This window comes from Chamaea fasciata, unplaced genomic scaffold (genome assembly GCF_029207755.1).
Source record: "Chamaea fasciata isolate MVZ Bird 193981 ecotype frontalis unplaced genomic scaffold, bChaFas1.0.hap1 SCAF_2, whole genome shotgun sequence".
Lineage (NCBI taxonomy): Eukaryota > Metazoa > Chordata > Aves > Passeriformes > Sylviidae > Chamaea > Chamaea fasciata.
In genome coordinates this window covers 36492087-36512189 of record NW_027094087.1, presented here as the reverse complement: position 1 = coordinate 36512189, position 20103 = coordinate 36492087, and the positions used below count along the sequence as shown (strand labels likewise).

Below are 20103 nucleotides of genomic sequence, written 5' to 3'. Positions count from 1 at the left end.
GTATGGCAGGATATGACAAGAATCCGTAGCATATGCATTGAGCATATATTTAACAGGGCTGTTACTCAGTACTTGTGATACAATTTCACCCAGTAAGCTCAGCTGTGCTTCTGCCATTGATAATAACTCTAACAAGAGAATTTGGCTACCTGGAAGTGAATGGAACAGCCCTAATTAAAAATTAGTGAAGGAATAGCACAGCCTATTAAAAAGTTAGGTGATTTAAACAGTTCTGCCTAGCCATGTCTCCTGGAAATTTAAGAATATAGAAACTGAACTGAGAGACAAGGTAGAAAAATGAGTTACACAGCTAAGCTGATAGACAAACTTACTTCTGAATAGGCAGAAGATGCACTCTTCTGCTGTTTTTAAGAATAATAAATTATTAATGTAATGCACAACAACGTAGATTTATGAGATCAGTGGCAAAATCCTTGCTGTTCCAAAATTTGTGCTGGGACAGAAAAGAATGGAGCTGTCTGGATATTGGGCAGCAACTTCTTCTGTCAAGAAAAGCTCTGTCCCACTGGCCCTTGCCATGTTTATGCCCTTCAGACATAATTCTCTACTGAAGCAAACGGGGAGTTCAAATTAAAAACTGGTGCTGCACTGAGTGAGGACACAATTGTCCAGTCAAGGCAACGGGAATATTCCTTAAACTTTTTACTGTGAAAGAGGTCTAAAGAAGTCATCATGGACATCTAAAAAAAGGTAAAGACTTCTGTAAGCCAAATATAAATCTGCTGATTACAAAGAAATGGCATTTATAAGAAATATTGTATCTTTAAATGCCATTTTAAAAGAGGCAGTTGATACCAGAGACATCCAGCAATCTCAACCATATTCAGTGCTTCATGAATAAAAACCCACTGCTAGCAGAAATCAGGTCTGTTCAAGAGAAATGATAAAACTGGATTTATTTTTTTTATTAATAGCAGCATTACTGTAGCTGCAAATAAGGTGACACAGCTCACACCTTTATCCTCTCCACAAATAACATATAGAGATTGAGAAGGAAATCACTGCCAGGGAGGAAGGGAGGAGAGAAGAGACATGCTGGATAAGCCCAAATTTTGTAATTTTCAGTGGAATTAGTGGTCTGGCCATTAGACAATACTTACTTAATCTAAAATTGTTTTATATTCCTCTTCATCCTACCATTTTCAAAGTGATGTTTCTCTTTTTTCTTTTTTTTTTTCTCCTTTTTTTTTTTTTAAATTTTTTTGCCTATGAATATGCGATGGAAAATGCATGTCTGTTAATGCCAAGATGCCTGAAAAATCGATAGCTTGCATTTCCAGAGCATATTTGATCTACAAACTGTCTACCGTAAATTAATTTACAGGACAATCACACAGGGCAAGAAAATACTTCCACTTGCACAAAACCAAAAAAATAAAGAAAGAAAAACCCATGAGGTGAGGTGACTCACTTAAAATTAAAAGAAGAGTTTGTGTCCCTGCCATGCTGCAACTCAGGACCTAATTGAAAATTTACTCTGAGGAATAAACGTGCCTTGGCAAGCAGATGGACTTGATTTACATCCTCCTCTCTATTGTTTTTTCTTCTCCTCTTTTTCTTAATTATTACTATTATTATTGTTATTATGACAAACTCCTTAATGCAGGAACTTTGTCTAATATGCTGTACAGTGCCTAGAACACTTATAGGTCCCACTGTGATTAAGCACACAACTCCAACATCCATGGTCCTTTGATTTTCCAGCTGTTAACCCTGGGCTCAAACCACTGGAAATATGGTGTCTAGTAAAGAATAAGCCATGCCAAAGCAGAAATTAAAGCTTTTAAAATGCTCCAAAGCTCAACTTTTAACAGTGAGTGTATTACAAAGAAGTCATTAAGAGCCACACTTTTAAATAATAGAGAAGTGAAAGCAAAGAAAGTAGATCATTTAGCGAGTGTTGATACAACATAAATTACAGAGAATGGAAGCCAGCTAACGTGGTAGGGGAATTACACCGCAAAAATCTGTATTAATTATGGACACGTATCAGTGATGGATGTATCAGGCTGGACTCTGCAACTGTTGCTGAACTCAGCATTTGCACAAACAGTGTTAAAGAGCACAGAAGGAAAGGGAGACCAATTCCTCAAATTCACCATTGACTGGAGAGGCCCACAGTCTATGTCTTTCCCCGCTGCAAGGTCGTCTCTGCTCTTGGATATGGCAAGGACACTTACAGGCTGAATAACATTGAGCTATTCATGCTATGACATGATCTGCAGAGCTGATTTTCATCATACACATGAGCTGTAAAAATGGCTCCATGGCCAGAAGAAGCACCCAAGTGGGAGGGAGCTGACTTACAATGCCATTAAAATTCAAAATACATTTTCTAATTTGATCACTAAAGCACCTAAAACACACCCTGGAGAAAGACTGTATGTTAAACTAAAAGCCAAAAAAACCCTAATGGCCTTCATTTGCAAGATACAAAAGATCTTGTTTCAGAGGAAGTTTATTAAGAGTTTAGCAGCAGAATGGAGGAGCCAGGACAGGTGAGTGTCCCTTGACGACAAGAACAGGCTGAGATACCTAGAAACTCTCCACAACCACTGGGAAACCCTCCAGAGCCGCCCAGAGCAATCCCCTCCTCAAGGTCTGCTCTAACAGTAGCTATAATATTTAAGTGTGATAGAAGGATAATCCCTGCTCCATTCCTGGAAATGTTCATGGCCAGGCTGCACGGGCTTCTGAGCAACTGGTCTAGTGGAAGATGTGCCAGCACATGGCACAGGTGTTGGATCTAAATGGTCTTTAATGTCCCTTCCAATCCAAACCATTCCATGATTCTATGATTTCTGGGCTGAAAAGAGGCAATGGGTACCCAGCATCTGAACTGCTGGCAGCCATCAGGATGTGGAGCAGCAGCAAACCACTGGATTTGGCTCAGTCTGTGAGAGCAAAGACATGTGGGGATTTCTCAGGACAAGCCAAAGAAAAGCAGCTCTAAAAATCAGGATGTGTGACAGGAGGGCGAAGCACTACTTTAGTAGGGCAGAGCAAATGTGGCTTTCAGACCCAGCAGGATTCTATGCCAGCTGTTTTTGTGAGTGCAAAAGAAAGCAAAGCCCAGCCTACTGAGAAGAGCAGCATTCGTACCAATTAAATTCTGACACTCACTCACCCTGTATTAGCTTATATAAATATTAATACTACTTCAGCATAAAAATTTCCAGTCTTTCCAAATCTAGGTGCAGATGTGACAGTTCAGAGACAATTTTCAGAGGCAGAGTATTGGTGCTCTGCAAAGATGTACTGACCTACATGCACTATTTCTGAACCTACTAGTGCATCCTGCCTTAACCACTGCAGCAAATACTATTTCAGGGGTGCCAGGGGTCTGCCTCTGTTTAAACGGTTCCAGCAAACGGCTAAGCAAGATGTAAGCAGATTTTCCAGACACACAAGCCTATTTTTAGAGTAAATTAATTAATGACAATGTGCACAAGAGTGAAACCTTGTCTGCTGGTGAGTTGGTTAAAGAATATCTTAAGTAATCTACGTGAGACTGAAGAGAAGCTTACTGGGTTTGTTCAAAATATGTTAACACTAAACAAAAAAATGCAATGGTTTGAATTAAAATTTGTTTTTTTTCCAGAGTGCAGAAATGTAATAAATCAGTGCAGTAAATTACCCCTGTGCTGTGAAATTAACACCCACATACATGAAATAAAAATAAGAATTTACAGCTCTGATCAATCTTTTTTTTTTTTTAATTAACTCCACCTTCTGTTTTATTTACCTTCTTCTACATGCCTCCCAAGGCAGAGTGACTGACTGGGCTTGGGCCGCATGTGGCACTCCTGGGAGCTGCTCAGCCCAGCCGCCTTGGCAGCAGCTCTGCCGTCCTCCCCATCTCACACCACCCACAAAGGAGCACGGCCCTATGACCCTGTGCTCCACCAAAGGAACCCTAAGCCCTCCCAAGCACAGAAGTCAGGCTATGAGGAAAAGGCCTGGCTCTCCCAGCAGCCACACCAGGGTTTAGGCTGACTTGCAGCTGCTGAAGATGCTGAGCTCCAGGAATGCCTCCCTTGCTGCTACGTGTATACACAGCTGGGAAACAAATGCCCAGGGGAATGCCTTTCCCTGCAGGCATGTAACCCCTAGAGTCACCTCAACTCTTCGAAAAACACGTTTCCTACTCCACTCACAAAACTGTGCTTTGCCCACCATAAAGTAAAATCCCAGCTTTCTCTCTTGGACCTACTACATTTAGACTGCAGTGTCCACCAGCTAGCACAACAAGGCTGCCTTGCTCTCCAGTGTGAATGATTTATGGTTTCACACGTGCTCATGTGCTACATTATTCACTTAGTACTTGTACCTATGAATATCAGCTCATGAGATTAAAGTGCGTACCAAGGCGCAAACTGATGCTTGGCTGTCTTTTAATAAAAACATCAATGTGAGAAAAAAAAAGGCCTTCATGGGAGGTTTGCCCACACTGCCTTTCCAATCCTGACACACCATGGGCGGGCTGCTCATGTTCCTGTCCTCTTCCCTGGAGCACCCATATAAACACCCCAAGCCCGAAGAGGAGGGCCCTTGCCACCATGTACTTGTGCCCCCGCAGCAGCCAGCCCCCAACTGAGAGCATGAGCTGCCCAGGGTGACTTCAGTGCCCAAATCCTGCTATCAGTGGCTTTTTAGCAGCTCCTCATTCCTGCAGGAGGAACACTTCATCTCTCTAAAACCCACAGAGCAAACTGCAGGTAATAATCCTGAAATGTCTGAAGCCTGCCTTCAAACAGATCCAAATCACGCGATACATTTGCAGTTTGACTGCCTAAAATAGCCACCAGTGCCAGTCTATAAAAATGTAGGAAGTGACAACTTGTCTATTAAGAGGTTTCTTCTGTCTACAGATATGGCATACAAGGAGTAATGTTGCTTCTGCTGTCCAGATAATCAATCAAGAGTGTAAGAATTGGCTGCAATTATGATCCTGAATTAGAACCAGGAACAAAACCTGGCCTCCCTGTGTCCCTGCTTGGTCAGGCACATAGCGGTCCATGAGCATCCAGACTCACCTGACTTGCATGAGCTAAAACAAGGCAGCTGAAAGCAAGCTCCAGAGGAAGGCAAACACGGTCACTGCTGACCTCCAAAGACAGCTGAGAACATCCCTGTACTCCAGCAAACTCCCCATCTCTTCTGCTGCTTCCCACCAAAAGATGTAAAAAATGCAGGATGCTGCCTTCGTGTTGACTCTCAGCAGTGGATTACTCACAGGAGTGAGATGTCAGTTTGCTGGCAGTGTTTAAACTTCCAAAGTGACACAGAAAATAAAAGATCCCCTTTCTCAAATGACTGTTCTCCCCCGACAGCAGGAGCATGCTCATTCAGCCCACGTATGCAGCAATCGCAGCATATTTGGGTTCACATTAAACCTTTTCATCTTGATTATACAGCATGCTGTCGCATTTAGGGCTGCTGTGCAACGCTCTACATGAGTTACTGCTGTGCTGAATCCCAGCAAGGGTATGGGGCTGGCAGGCTACGAACCTCTTCTGTGTGTGCAGAAGCCTCCTGTGCAAAACAACTGGAGTGTAAATTACTGTCTCAGAGAAAACTACTGCACTGCAGGGAGATGGCTGAAAGGAGCCTTGTCAGAGATCCCCAGGGGCACTCTCTAGGAAAATCCATTATGCTTTTATTTCCTGGACATCAGCATCCCATCAGGAGAAAGCCTTCTGATGTCAAGGCCTGGCGCTCCCCTTTGGGAAAAGGGATCTCTGCACACACACTCTCTGTCAGCCTCATCGTTTTCAAAAGAAACTCAAAGAGGCCACCTTGCCCAGTTCCCACTGCTCTGTGTTCGGCACTGAATTGGATGGAAGGGGATGATTTATCCTCTCTATGACAAATCACAGCCAGTCACCAGCAAGGATGCTCACTGAGAGTAAGGGGGACCCTTTGGGAGTTGCCCAAGCAACAAAGTTACTCATCCTGAAGCCTTTAAGTTCTCAGACAGCAATTTCCACAGCGCAAATGAAGATTAACCACTGTCAGTGTTAACTGTGAGAATAAGATAAGATCTCACTGTTCGGGAAAAGCATCCTGCCTGCTCTCCAGAGGGACAAAGAGGCAACCCACAGGGTGTGCCACCAGGCCAGGGTGCTGCAGGGCTGCCACGTCCCCAGCTCCAGTCCTTGTCATGGGCTCATCCTGGCAGATAAGCAGGGCTGTGCTGAGCAGATTGCTCTGCGGGAGGAGCCGATGGAAGGGAAGCACAAGCATTAAACACTGTGAGTCCTAACTCTGCTACTTTGCCCAGATGGGATTTCTGGGGTGGGGAGGGGGAGAAGGGATGCAGATGGAAGAGCATCTTCGACCATTCCAAGTGTTAAAAATAAGTGAGATATGTGCCTTAGGGCTCAGCAGATTGAACACAGTCATTATAATACATTCTCCATAATTCTTCACCTGGGCTTATGCCTGAGAAGATCCTGACCCCTTCTTATGCCACACGTTGCAATAGGATTGCCCAACCAAATGTTGAAAACCTGTTTAGTGAACATCATTTCCATACACAAAATTAAAAATGTTCCCTCTCACGTCTATTTCTTCTAGTTTTTTAGCTGTTTAGAAATTTGCAGAAGATATAAATAAACTTTAAAAAAACCCAACAAAATCCCAGAGCAAAACTAGGAGCAGGAAACAAGCAGAAGCACTGCGCGAATTCTCTGAACTACCTTAATAAAGATCAGCATACTTCTCTGAAAGATCCCCTTGACTCTCCTGTTCCAGATCATGCTGGAAGGTTCCCACAAGCCCAGTGAGTGAGCAAAGCTGGGTACATGCTGGAGTGAGGAACACTGTCTGCCAAACACAGGTAGGCACTAGAGCAGAGCATCCACAACCTCAGGCTACATCTCCTGGGGAAATTTCTTTTTCAGCCTCATTCAGCAAAGGCACCTAGGGTGCTCACATGTGCAGAGCTGCTCTGCATGGGTGCCATGCTCAACTGCCAGCTAACAACAACTTTAAACTTAGAACAAGTATTTCAACTTAATCACCATCTCTGCCACACTGCACCCACAGGCTACCTCCCCAGCTGTTACAAATCAACGCAAACACATGAATTTTTTTTAAATGCCAGAGGGGCGTTTAGGTCATCTAAACTGTCTTTCTGTATAAAGCAAGCTGCAGAATTAAATCCACCTACTTTAATGTGGAGCCTTATTACATGTGCTGGACAGCCATCATGTCACTCACTTCAATGGTGCTACAACAGCTCATAAAGGATGAAAAACTGCTCTGTAACCTTCAACAACTTGAATCTGCTCCCTAGCACTGCTCTGCAGACTCAGTGCAGCAAAGCCCCATCCCTGTAGATGTAGGGAAGAGGCAGCAGCGATTCAGTGACTCAGGGCAGAGTGATTGCTGCAGCAGCACATCTGCAGCGCATCATCTGCCAGTGCATTCGCACACCGATGCAAAGCAGAATGCTTCAGACACATGCAAGATGCTGTAGTCACATAAGCAACCAGAAAACAGAGGTTTGGAAAGTAAACCAGTGCACCCTGAAGGGGTGAAAGCTGATAAACATGTAAATTGCATTTTCCCACTGCCCTGAGGAAACAGGGGTTTGTTACCTGTTTTGGGATTGATTACAAAGAAGTTCTGGGGATTTCCACTTGTAATCCGGTAAGTCAGTTTTTCATTAGTGCTGGAGTCAGGGTCCTGGGCTTGGATCTGAATGACGGATACATCCTTTGGGGAGTTTTCCATGACAACTGGGTAATAGATAGGCTCAGAGGTGAGAGGGGCATTGTCATTCACGTCCTCCACTTCAATATAGACTTCGATGGTAGTGTAGAGTGGGACAACACCATGATCAGTTGCGTACACCGTCAACCAGTAGGATTTGGTCGTCTCCCGGTCAAGAATATCTGCTGTGTAGATAATTCCTGCAGAAAAACAGCAAACAGAGGATGTCATGAATAGGATCAATGTAACATCACATCTATTTTCATTTAGCTGTACTACAGAAATGTGTTCAGCATATAACAAAGGCTCCACCCATAGAAAAATTCAAGTTGTGCAACAAATGAAAAGAGAAGCCTGATCTCAGGAATTGTTTTGTGAACTCAGCTAAACATCTCAATCCTTTGTCATAAGAAATTGAGTGGGAGGGAAGGTAAAAAGATGGCTCTTCATAAATGCCCTAGTCCCAGAGCAATTTCTTCGCTAGAACTGCAGCTGTCAGAGTAACAGAAGAAACACCATCATTTTTCGCTTTGTGATGCAAACTTGTATAAACCTTGGTAGGGAGGGATACAACCATTTACAATGAGCTGCACCAAAAAAGTGGCTTTTCGTTTCTAGTTCCTGCCTGTGCCCTTGAAAAAGACGAAAACCTAAGAGGCAATTTAAAATGAATCCATCCAAGTTCAGAAAATAGACTGTAAATTTAACATACAGCTCACGTATTGCACAGTGCCAAAATCCTGGATAACAAGCAATCAAAAGCTCACACAGTAGCCCTTAGACAATGAATATATCCTCTTTTATCATGGAGGAAGGAAAGATTTGGCCACTTTATCAACTGGTGTAAGAAAACATCCGCTGGTTTTCCACCTGGTCCTAAGAAATAAAAGAGACAGTATGTCTGTGTGTAACAGAGCCAAGTACCAGCCCTGTGCCTCAACAGTGCTGGCATGAAGGGCTTCCACCCACCTCGTTTCTGCCTGAAGTGCTTTAGAAAGCCATCCTCCTCCTAACATGACCATCTGGTTGGAACCAGATGACCTTTCAGGTCCCCTCGAAACCAAACCATTCTGTGATTCTATGATCAAACAGAAACTCTACCACTCTAAGACCTGCTTGTATTGGCACACTCCAAACCTTCACTGGCTTAACCACTGAACATGAGTGCACAGAGGACCAAATACGTCAGTACCACACACAAAATCATACCAGCATCAAAATAAGCAAATGCACTTCCTGACCACTTCTATGACACTTATATCAAGAACATTTTCATCTCCTAATATAGCATTGTTAAATCTTGAGAGACACACTAATGCAGTGGATCTGAAGCTTAAGAAATTCTCAGGACAGTTTTCAAACCATCAAATCATGTCATTAGTAGAGGGAAAAAGATGGAGAAATTGCAGGGCAAAACAGGAACACAAGAAACCTGAATTTAGTCTCAGATGTGTTTGATGCCATTTAAAACAAAATTATCAGATAATCATTGAGGGCTGAGCTGCTCTAAGGTCAGCACTTATAAAAGGTATGTGTGTCTTTTTGGCTTTGGGGTTTAAGGATCTGACTGCACTGTTTTTATGACAGCTTGCTGTCTCAGAAAAGTTTTCAAGGTAGCACAGAACCCAACCAGACAGTCACTGAGATGCCACATGTATTTGCTGTTGTCTTATATGATACTTTTTTTTTTAATACTACAATCTAATTTTTTTTAAGCTTTAGATTTTTATGTCTTTGAATGCTAGTTTGAACTGACAAGTATGCTCCTAACATTTGATCAGCCATGTAAGAGAGGAAGGGGAAAGGAGCAGCACTGATTCTGGTCATGGACGGGCTTAGGTTGTTTTGTGGTAACCTCAGACCCATCTCCTTCTCCCTCAGATGTATTATTCACCCATCACAGGTGAGCAGGGCAGCACTGGAGGACAAAGGCAGAGTGTATTCTAAATATTCTTGTTGGCAGCAGGCTGTGCTATGTAATGACTTTCTGTAGAAACATGGGTGAAATATATAGTGAACTATGATGATAAAAGCAGGCAAGTCCAGAAGAGAAATTACACTGCAGGGATGAGAAGGGACCATAACAACCCATAGAAATAAATAAATAAAATAAATCCACATAGGAAAGAATGAGGGGAAAAAGATGAGTATTAGTGATACTAGAGATGATGATTTATTCAGAAGACAAGAAGAATTATTTTACATCTTTAAGCAAAATTTGAAATAAATAGAATTCTCGCCCAGTGAGAGCACAGAAGGTTTTAGCAGATTAACCTATGTTTATGATACTGAATTTCACTGATACTGAGGTGATAATAAATCTATCTTCTGAGTCATTCCTTCATTTTATAACTCCTGGCAACAGTTACTTTTCATTTCTGTATTTAAGAAGGGAAGGATCATTGAACAGGCATTAGCTACTGGCAACAGGTGTGCTACACTGGTTCTTACTTTTACTTTTGATTTATTAAAAGGTCCCAGATGCAATTAATTCCTTTTCCTCAATGAGTCTTGCCATTTCACCTGTCAGCACCACACAGCAGCTTGATAAATAAGGCGTTTGTTCACTTTCAGGTTTTCCACATGGAAATCCTTCCATCATCCTGGGAATACCTTCTACCATGCTCTTGAGTGTTCTGCACAAAAAGCCTCCTTGCTGTACACCCACATATGGATATAAAGGTAGTACCCACAGGAATACACAAGCTGCACAAATATTTAGTGGATCACTCCACACAGGTGTGGATGACATCCTTCTAGAGACAAGTCAAATGCCAGCTTCATATGAGGTGTTAACCCTTGAGACTAATGATTATATTTGGTCATCAACACTGCTTCTTCATCACCATGGCATGAATGCAAAGAGGCTGACAGAGCTGACATCAGGAGCTGCAAAATATTCACTAGGGAGTCCACAGATAGACTCTCACCCACTTTAGCTGAAAGAAAGGAGGGGAATATCCCTGGATAAAATCACAATGAATTCAGAAAACACATCACTTCAAAGCTCTTAGATATGAACAGGTAATACAGAAAAACAGAATTTGGTTTTCAGGACCAGGAGAGCAGAAGGGAAGAGAAGTCTTTGGGAGCAGCTCTACGGGCTTTTCTTGGAGGAATTTTGTGGCGCACTCTTTCCAGCTGCTTGCTAATTAGAAGAGAAATATGAACAAAATAATGATGCCTGAACTAAACAAATCAAGAAGAAACACCAGCAGAAATCATGAAAATTTCAAAGAGACTAAAAACCAAAAAGTTCCAAGATTTTGCAGACACATTTCTGAACAAGACAGATAAAACAGATGTTCTCATCCACTGGGATGCTACACCATGGAAGCACTACTGCATTTTTACATGAGACAGCTGAAATCCAACCACTCATCTGTGGGCCAGTTCTTTATGTCACCCTCGGCTGGATTTTGCAGTATCCCTGAAGGCCTGGAGCCAGCACTACCTGCAGTCCTGGGCAGCCTCAGAAATAAAGCCAGCCAACAATCCAAAAAGCAGCGCCACTGATACGCTTGCCACTGCATTCCTCCAAGTACATATGTCCCATGCAATTTGCCAAACACCATGTGCATTACAAACACTGTAAGTGAAAAATAACAACAGAGTGCATTAGTTGCTGATTAAAATCCTCAGCACATTTATATGTAAATTAAGTGCAGCCCCCGGGCTCGGCAATGTGCCAGAAATGCGAAGGTTGTGTGCTTGTTTCTCTTTAAAGCTTGTTTCCACTCTTTCCCTGAGAAAATAATGGGATAATGTTTTCTGTATGGCTCCTGCAATTGGACACAATGAGACACAGCATTATGAATGATGAAGGTTAAAATAAAAAAACAAAAAAAAAAACCAAAAAACAAAAGAAAAAAAGAAACTATTAAAGTAGATGAAGAACCAGCAAACTGGATTTTCCTCTTCCCTCTCCCACTGACTTGCTGTACATCTGTCACCAGACCACTTCAAATGATGTGGTCCACCCAAAAAATATCTGAAAATCATGTATTTACCATCATGATGAGAAACCTGAGAGGCTCTTAAAACAAAAAGGGATTAGAGAAAAGCATTATTTCCTTCATCACCTCTTTTTTGCCCCCCGTTTGTTTACTCTACATATTTGACAGTACTGTGTATATAGGTAGTGTGATGGATGGACCTGCCACAGCTCTTTAAGAGAATGTTTACTGGAGCTGTCAGCCTGGCTGTTTACATAGGTGCCCATCGCCATGGATATCTGCCACACACATACGTTCCTCCTAAAAGTCAGATCATCCTTCATGAATACCCTCAACAGCACAAACATTGAAAGGAGTTCAATTCAGTTTAGTTTTATCAAGGCAAGATTAAAAGACAACTTGGTGGTCTGTAAGAAGCTGTGCATGGAAAAGTCAAAAGAGAGTAACAAAGCTCTTTAATCTAGCTGAGAAAAGCAAACTGAGGTCTGATGGCTGGAAGTCAATGGCAGAAAAAGGAGAGTGCAAATATTCAACAAGGAGGATATCTGGCAGGAGCAACTGCTTGTCAAGGACAGGCCAGAATCTCCCATCATTTGGCACCTTGGTACTGAAACAAGACAATACAATCTATTCTTCTCCCCAGGTTATTGGCTTGGCTGCAGAAAGTAATGTAGAATGTGATTTTGCTGAGTGATTCAGTAGCCCATGTAATAAAAGTTGCCAGTAGAAGCAGCCATACCCTCAGCAGACAATGAACAAGATATGGGGAAAGAAGACTGACTAGGAAGTATCTGCTACTCTTCCAAAAACTATCACAGAGAAATGCCACATAAGAATACTTAGTTCTCTCCTTTTCAAAATACTGCAGTGGTTTTGCAGGGGGACATATTGCATCAGCCATCAATTGGAAAGAGTCTCAGGAGTATGAGCTAATTGCACAAACGTGCATCTCAGACTGGAAACCAGGAAAGGTTAGATAAGGTGAATGGCCCACTTATTTCCAGAGCTTGGCCCAGAAGTGGCCATAGAGGTGGGCAGGAAGAGTGGGAGGCAGCAAAGGCAGAGCATGCCCTTATCACGAGCTGCAGCACAGAATGGTAGAGACATTACAGTAACACACTCCCAGACACTCCCAGACACCAGAGTGCAACATGCCCATTCCCACCAAAAGCCTGTTCCATGCTAGTTCAAATGCAAGGTTTAGTGTTTAAAGTCACTATAAAAATGTATAACCTTCAGGGTAACTGAAGGACTGAGGGTAATGCATGCATTTTCCTGACTCCAGACTCCAGGACACCAGCAAACTCACTCAGTATGTCCAAGGGCCACATCAACTTCTGCCATGAAATGCTAGAAAAACACATTTCCAGAGCCCCTATCTGTCTCTCCCTCCTCCAGCTTCTGAACAAAGGGGCTCAGTGCAAACCAGCTACAAAGCAGAAGCTGGTTTGTCCCCAGATTAAAATGACAGAAATGAGGACGTCAGGAATCCCGACTAACAGTGAAGTACTCAGGGCTGTTACATCCCTCAAAGGAAGAAACAGAAAAATCACTGATTCCAAAATGCTACTAATTAGTCGTGATCCTTTATCAAAGATTCTGTGAGTCTCCTGGCAGTAAACACAACACCTTGGTTGTCACCGAGCTGTCAGTCAAAGGTCCTCATTTACATTGTCTTGCTGGGAAAAAAGTAATAAATAAAAGTAGCCTGAGAAGTAAACAGTTGAATAATGAGTTTTAAAATTTTTTTATCTGTCTAAAATACAGAGGGGGAAGAAAGAAGTTACATACCTCATTCGGATGCCCCAAGATGAAGGCTTTACATTCACCTACCCGCTCTCCCACCCCCAAGGTCTGGCTGGATCCTTCCCCCATACATGGGCACACAGGCAAGCCATGGAAAGATTTGTGAGTGTAAATGCAAATGTAAGAGCAAATTCAGATTCCTTGCATTGAGCAGATACGTGATTCTTGAAGGACACTTAGTGGAGATCTACTGTAGGCAGGAAAAGTTTAAAAAATGTTGCGAGCCCATTATTCATCAACCCAGTGAACGTAAAGTCAATCAAAATGCCATGATTTATAGACAGGAATTTCACACCCAATTAAGGAAGAATATTTATGATTTCAAGAAAACTAACATTATACCTAACCCATTGGTTTTTGTGGTTTTGATTTTTTTTTTAATTTAGGTCCTTCACATAGAACAGTTCTGTGTGCATGAAAGCAGAGTGCACACATCTTTTGGGAAACATTTTATTCATTATTTCCATTAAAGGGTAAATTGTAAATATAACCCAAAGGATTAAACAGTTTTAGCATAAGGAAGACATGAACCTGAGTGCCAGTACCAGACTGATTCAGCACACTGGGGCCACCGAAGCCAGTGGGAATCAGAATAAACCATAGATTATATTCACCCCTTTTTAAAGTCTTCTTAAGCCATAAATAACCAGGGTCAGTTCTGAATGTGGGCAGCGGTATCACATCAGCCACAAACTCAGCTGGAGCATGAAGGAGACCTTTTGCTCATCCCCCCTGCCACTCGCAGCCGGCAGCTTTGAAAATCTGCCTCCTTACTCTGGTGATTAAATGCTATTCCAACGCCTTCATTTAAGGCCCCCCGTTGTGCCAAGTGTGCCCTCCTGTCTTTATTTTATTGCACAAATTCTGTGGGCTTTACTGCATATTAAAACACAAACTCGATTCCTACTGAAGCAAGAAGAAAAATCTCCGCTGACTTAAATGGAGATTAGATCATGCCCAGGAACTAGTCCAAAAGCAATATTAACTTTGTGAGGCTATACATACCTACAACTTCCTAATATTCTTATGTCTGGTTCAAATACAAAACATATACCATAAACCACTCCTGTCAGACAATGAAAGACAGGTTACATTCCTGTCCAGGGTTTAACTTCTGATTTTCACTTTTTTACTGATGTTTTACATGTACAAATTTACTGTTACCTCAAAGTGCAGTTTCTGTGGTAAATATCACATCTGAGTTCCTAGAGCAGTAAAAGAGAATTAGAAAGCTAATCCTCAGCAATGTTGTTTCCAAAAATACTGATTTAGTCTGCAAATAAACCTTGACATTACACACCATATCATGACCATCACAACCAGCCAGGATCGTGGCAAGAGCATTCACCATGTTAATAAATGTAACATATCTGCACACAATAGCTAAGTAGGTAAATAATGTACACTTCACAACTCTTGCTGGACATGACATGCCACCACCTGCTTCAGAGGTAAGTTCAAGTTGTTGGCCCTTCCAAAGGAGGGAGCACTGCTGCTGCTGTGGGTGGAGCACCAGTGCACAGAGGGGCTGTAAACCACTCCTGCTCACAGAGGAACCCACCATCAGGCAATGCTGTAGACCAAACATGGCCAGCTGGGTTGAAATCCAGCTCAGGTACATATGGAAACATCCAACTTTTAGTGGTTGGAGCTGATGGTCTTTTCCAACCTTAATGATTCTGTGACTCCTCTGAGGTGTTGGGCAATCCAATAGCCCAGCCAAACTCAGGGAGACTGGTGTGACTTAAACCCAAAGTGCAGCTGTGGTTGTGCTCCTTCAGGGCCATTAAATCAGGTACAGCCCATCAGCATGGCTTACACTGGCATGACCTCAACATCAGGCTGGGGAGGGTGTCCTGCCTAAGCAGGAATCCTGCCCACCCCCACCTCAGGCTGCAAAACATAAAAGTAACTTCATTTACTACAGGTAGAGGGGGAAGCTCAACAAACTAAGGACAATAGTCAAGTTCAGCTCTGGCCACTGCCCTCTCAAAAAAAAAAATTAAAAATGTATTTTAATTACTTAACAATCACACATTTATGAATGCATTAGTATTTATATTATATCTATCTATCTATACAGGAATAATTTGATTCCAAGGGTGAATGCTGCATACTGAATTGGCAGTGCCACCCACCATAAGGACTGAGTTTTCTCCAGAGTCAGATCATACCTCCCCAGGTGTCCCAAGGCTGACACCAGGGTAGGGGGACTGCTCCCACAGGGGCAAACTTCCCAGTGAAGCAGCATCTTAATGGAACTGAAATGGAGGTGCATCTCAGATTGGGTGCTTGACCTTCCAGGCTATTTATATTTTGAGTTTTGAGGAGAGTTTTTTCCCTCTTTACCTTGAAATGACTTAAATTCAATGCTGAGTTCCTTTGCTTGCTTTATTTGAGGCCGGAGGGAGGCTTACAACTTCACATCAAAATGAGCTATCACTTAAACATGACACCTTCAAGGTCACTTACACATCAATTTCAGAACAATTTTCCAAACATATCATCAAGACACTGAACCAGAGGCTTAGTCAAATAAATTCTCTATCTTCTTCCACTTAAGAATTAAATGAAATAAAATGTGCCAACATTTTTACCTGACTAGGCTTTACTACCATTTTTTGTGTCTTCCATCACATCCCCCCACTTACTTAAAGAAATATCCATATTCATCTTGCTTTATTTTCTTTTGCTTGGGGAAAAAATAACAAAAAAAATCTTATATGGATAAAGAAAAATTACAGAATGGACAACTCTGGAAGAAACAAACTGCCTTCAAAACCACAAGTACAGGAAAGGAACCTCTCATTTATGAATAACCTCTGTCAGAGCTTAACACACTCCATCACTAGCAGACAATTCAATAAAACTCAGCACTAAAACCAGGCTGAGAGATGTCATGAAGCCCCACTGAAGACTAAACTGCTGCCACATTCCCTTCCTTACTTGCTCCAGGTGTTGAGAACAATGGGGCAAACCGTGATGCTGCTCTGACAAAGGGGTTTGTTGCCACTCTGCATGGCTTGAACTGTATTGTTCAACTTTTAGGAATCTAGGATGCTATTGGCTTTCTTTTAGTGGCAGTAGATCCACCTTCTTCTTTGGTCTCAGAGGCACAGCAAAATACAATGCCTATGTACTGAGTGAACTTTGTGCTATTCCCTGAATATGCACAGGCTCAACTTTTCAGCCAAAGGGGCAAGAAAACCAAACAAAAAGCACAATATTGTGGCTGTGGCAGGTGTCATGTAAAATTCAGATACCTCAAACCTTCACAAAATCTCTCAAGAAGATCTACTGTGGGAATACCTTCTTAATGTAACTCAGAAGAACAAAAGTTGATGGTATAATTTCACTCTACTGACTATGCTTTTTTATTTTGTTTTTTTTTTTAAAGTACTTGTGGGTACTGGATTTCTAGCAACACATTGATTACAAACTGGGAACTCTCTTCATTATTATGGCCTCTCCATACGTGTTTTTTTTCCCCTGAATCTGTTTGTCCCTACAGCAAACGACAAGTTCTGCCTTATTTTCTGAGCACTTCTGGGCTTTCAAAACCCTTGCATGCCTTATGCCCACTTCCACAGCCTTCCCAACCAAACCAAATGTGGGAATGGTACCAGCAGAAATCCTCACCAAGGATGAAAGCTGTTAAGTCTCAATAATAATCTGTTTGAATGGAGGGTTTTTTTTTTTTTTTTCCCTCAAAGGGGCTGGCTAATGCCCAGAGTAACCCAGATTTTTCACACATCCTCTTTAGTAGATTAATAAAGACATCAAAGTCCGACCCATGTGTCCTCTGCCTGGAGGACTGGGAAGCTATTTTAAAAAGAAGGGTTTGCTCCTGGTTATTTCAGAAATAAGATCATAAGTGCAGCAAAGCTGAAGCAGAAAGGAAGGAGAAAAAAGGCAAAGGATGCTCAAAAGGATTCTGATAAAAGCCCTGGCAAGGCATTTCTGTACAGGGCCCTCTTCCTTTACACAAAGATCTGCATCTTTTGTACTCTCTACAGTACAAGACAATGCTTTGGGAGCCCTTCTGCAAAATCTGTGCCAATCTGCTTCAGGTGTTTGCACCTGTGGTGAGAGAGTTGGAGGGAAGCAGAGACAGCTCTGCAGGGGAGCCTGGTTGCTGGGAAAGGCTGCCCTGGACAGCAAGTGATCCTGCATACTGAGCAGTGCTGGCCCAGGATGGTTGGCTAGAGCAGACAAGGAAGTATTGGGATATTCCAGCTTGGAAATGTCTTTCCCTTTTCAGTTATATACATTATACTGAAAACAGAGTATGTATATTTTACTGGAAAAAGAGACATCTTTCCACTCACTCCCCTGCTCTGTCCTTCTCACTTGTTTCTTCCGGCCCACAGCAAATGAGCAACCCTATGAAAAAAGTAGTAACATTACCCTGGAATCTGCCTTTATCTCTCTAGTAACCCAGAGGAGCAGTCAAAAAGGAGAGAGAGAGTACCTCTTAAATGGCTTAATAGCAATGCTGCCCCTGAACATGAACACAGCAGGAAAGAGCAGTGTGATGCACAAAGCCAGCACAGGAGCATCATTTCACCTGTCCATGTTTCCTTTTCTCAGACACACCATGCATGACTCTGGAGTCTATTTTGCAAAGCATGTCAAAAAAATTGGGGAATATGAACAAAAAAAGGCTCCAAAAACAGTCTGAGCTGCAGAGACAATGATTTATGGTAAGGGAGTTTAAGATTTCAATCTCCTAAGCTTATTAAAAAGAAGATGAAGAGGCAACTTGATTAGAAAAATCCATGTAAGGTTCATGGGGAAATATTACTGGGAAGCAAAGGGCTCTTAAATCTAACAAAATAAGGTGGAGCAACATCTAATGATTGGAAACTGAAGCCAGGAAAAAAAAAATTACCAATCAGCTTGATACTCTTTATTTATTTTTTTTTTAAAGCAGATGATTAATTCCTGGAATAATCTCACACATCTGTAAATGAGAGCTAAAAACTGTTAAGGAGAAATATTTCATGGCAAATGTATGCTATGGTTTAGTTAGAAAAGGATCATTTAGTAAAGATGTATAAAAGTGATATATAATAGAAATATAAAAGGGATGAGATCAAATTATCTTTTTTTTTTTTTTTTTTTTTTTTTTTTTTTTTTTTTTTTCTGGTTTTAAGCACTACAGATCTGAGAACACTGTCCAGTTGTTTTCTCCAAGGAGCTTGGTAAAGAAGAGGTTCACTGGGTGATGCTTGGCTGCTGCAGTGCTCCCAACATGCCCAGCTCCACTCCCATGGTCATTTTATGCTGTCCCAACAGCTTCACTGCCAATGTCATAGTGAAGAGCAAACACATTAATGAAAAAAAGAAGCTCCCAGTATCTTCTTGCTTCACATATGAGGGCATGCAAGAAACTCAAGAGCCTGTTCTAGAAATGTGCATCAGAAGCAGCACAAGTGCTAGATGTGACCAGTGGTGAGCCTGGAGCAATGCCCACTGCTCCTGTCTGGGCAGAGCACATGGTGGGAGGCACTGCAGGGATGGCAGGCAGTGAACAGATTGGTCTCAGATTAGAAGATGCTCTCAGCCAGGCAACTTTGTGGCTTTGTGAGAACAAGCAATTGTCTCTTTGTTTCCCTGAGTGAAATTTCCTTTGGTAAGGGCAGTATATACTTCAGCAATATTGCAGCAGAACATTTCTATTCTGCAAAGAAGACAATTTGCATTTCAATGTGAAATGAAGAATGGACTCATTGATACCTGAAGTTTTATCTAGACCCATTTTCAGGACTTTACTCAGGTCCATAAAATGAAAGCTTTTCCTCTATATCACACTGTTTTTGTGTACCAGGTGCCAAGGTACTCCACGGTAAGCGTGTCAAAAAAAAAAGGTGACTTGTTTTGGATCAGTATTAATGCCTTAAATCACCCAGAAGCAAAGCATTTCAGTTTTTCTTAAGTATGCTTTTAGGTGTATTCTGTCCTCTCTTCTCTAGAGAGGCTGAGCAAGAGACTCACCACCTTTCATCCATCTGATCCAGAGCGTATAAAAACACCTCAAGCTGCTGCTTCTGCCCTGGGCAGAAGGTTCAGTGACTGCAGCAGAAAAAAATTCAAGAGGGTTGCCTGGAGGCCAAAGTTTTGTTCAGATCACCTGCCGACATTGAGAAGATCAGGAGCATTTCTTTTGTTTGCCTCAGAAAGGAGATCTGTTTCCCTTGTTGAACATACACAAGACTGTCTCTGGTAGCACTTCTAAGAACAAGAACGGTTCTAACACCCCAGACCTATTTCACCAATGGGAAATTAACCTCCACAAAGCAGCCCCCATGAGACACCTCTTTCATAGATGCTGAACCTCTGCAGGGAAACCACACTGGCATCATGTTTTTCACTCACACTGTCATTCTGGATTTAACCAAGCAGAGCCACAATCCCCAGTGGACAGCTGGTAACTGATAGCTGAAAAGCTGATACCCACCAATTCATACCAAAACCCACCTTCCTTAAAAGTCTGTGGGCTTTGTTTTATTGGTTTTTTTTTTTTTTATTTAATGTTCTTATTTTGTGTGAGGATGGCATGATGTCCCCTCAACTCTCTTGATGCTCCTTTCCTGATTTC

At 42.1% G+C, this 20103-nt stretch overlaps 1 protein-coding gene across 2 annotated transcripts in view; it reads right to left on the bottom strand.

Moving 5' to 3' along the window:
* Positions 1-20103, bottom strand: part of FAT3 (FAT atypical cadherin 3) — a 335343-nt gene that overhangs the window by 209859 nt on the left and 105381 nt on the right. For both annotated transcript variants that reach the window (XM_066175676.1, XM_066175677.1), the window contains one exon: positions 7626-7940. In XM_066175676.1, coding sequence (XP_066031773.1) covers positions 7626-7940 — 315 coding nt within the window. The remainder of the gene's footprint in view (positions 1-7625; positions 7941-20103) is intronic.